The sequence below is a fragment of the Vitis vinifera genome, chromosome 15 (genome assembly GCF_030704535.1).
Source record: "Vitis vinifera cultivar Pinot Noir 40024 chromosome 15, ASM3070453v1".
In the NCBI taxonomy this organism is placed as follows: Eukaryota; Viridiplantae; Streptophyta; class Magnoliopsida; order Vitales; family Vitaceae; genus Vitis; species Vitis vinifera.
Window position 1 is genome coordinate 20,074,105 of NC_081819.1, and position 1,639 is coordinate 20,075,743.

Sequence of the window (1,639 nt, forward strand, 5' to 3'; positions counted from 1 at the left end):
TCTCAGCAGTATTTTCGAAAACTTTTCTAAGGACCAGCGTACCATTTTTGAAGCTTCTAGGCCTTACTTTACAATTGTAATGAGCGGATGCCCTTTGTTGATAGTCTGTCATCCGGATGGATGCAGTTTCCCTTACTTCGTCTGTCCAGTCCAAGTTTCTTCCTAATTCTGCATTTGCATCACCCTGTCTTCCTGCCTCGGTCCGGATGGTGGGAAGCCCTATCTCAGTAGGAATGATTGCGTCCATACCGTATGCGAGGGCGAAGGGAGTGTTTCCTGTCGGACGTCCGGGTGTGGTTCAATAAGCCCACAGGACGTCGGGTAACTCCTCCACCCATTTTCCTTTGGCTTGCTCAAGCCTCTTCTTTAAGGCAGTGATTAGAGTCTTGTTTGTGGCCTCTGCTTGCCCATTACTTTGAGGGTAACGTGGTGTGGAGTATGTATTCCGGATGTTTAGTTCCGAACAGAAATTCTGAAATGCGATGCTATCAAACTGCGGACCGTTATTGGCTATAATGATTTGGGGGATTCCGAAGCGGCAGATGACGTTTTTCCATACGAACTTGGTGACATCTTTGTCTTTGATGCTAGCCTATGCTTCAGCTTCTACCCATTTACGGAAGTAATCCGTGGCGACGAGCAGGAATTTCTTCTGGGCGGGTGCGGCTGGGAGGGGTCCCACTATGTCCATGCCCTACTGCGCAAAGGGCCAAGGGCCTGAAATTGGTTTTAATGTCTCCGATGGCACATGTGGTACGGGAGCATGCCTTTGACATTTGTCGCATTTTTTGACATAGGCTGCCGCATCCTTCTTCATCGTGGGCCAGTAATATCCTTGCGAATGGGCCCTATACGCCAGAGATCGTCCTCTAGAATGATTTCCACATACCCCCTCGTGCAATTCAGCTAATACATACAGGGCCTCTGAATGGTTTAGGCACAGAAGGTAGGGACCTGTGAAGGATCGTTTGTACAAGTGCCCTCCAATCAGGGTGAAACGGGCGGCTTGCACCCGGATTTTGTGTGTCTGCTTGGTATCCTCGGGCAGAGTGCCTGTCCGGAGGTACCCTATAATGTCGTTCGTCCACTCTTGGCCGTCTGCTTGTTTTGCCTCAATGGTGTTGCAAGTGGAAGCTTCCGCGACGGAAGGGTTGGTTTGCACATGTATAGGCAACAATATGGCTTCTTTGATGGGGAGGGAGGTAGCTATGCCTGCCAAGGCGTCGGTGCGCCCATTTTTAGTTCTTCTGATTTTTTCGATCGTCCATTCGGTGAATCGTTGTAAGGTGTCCCTTACTTTAGTTAGATATCGCGCCATGCGCGCATCCTTAGCTTCGTATTCCTTCTGGACGTGTCTTACCACGAGTTGAGAATCACTATAGACCCGGAGTTTAGAGACGGATAGAGCCAGGGCGAGGTCCAATCCGGATAGGATGACCTCATATTCCGCTTCATTGTTAGAAGCGGGGAACTGATTGGAGCCAAAATATGTGCTCTAATGGTACATATTCGATATGATTTGTACACCAAAAGACATCCAAATCACCCAACTTGACCTAAATCAATGCTAAGGCCCTAGCCATGAGTTTAATCTATACTTTGGAGATTTATCTCAGGTTCAAGGGAAGAAAATTGTGCA

The 1,639-nt window shown here is 48.4% G+C and overlaps 1 protein-coding gene across 1 annotated transcript; it reads right to left on the bottom strand.

Annotated features, from left to right (window-relative positions):
* Positions 1 to 694: 694 nt before the first annotated feature.
* On the bottom strand, positions 695 to 1,318 carry LOC132255189 (uncharacterized). The gene has a single exon (XM_059743053.1). The coding sequence runs from the start codon at positions 1,316 to 1,318 to the stop codon at positions 695 to 697; it is 624 nt and encodes a 207-aa protein (XP_059599036.1).
* Between the last annotated feature and the right edge of the window lie 321 nt (positions 1,319 to 1,639).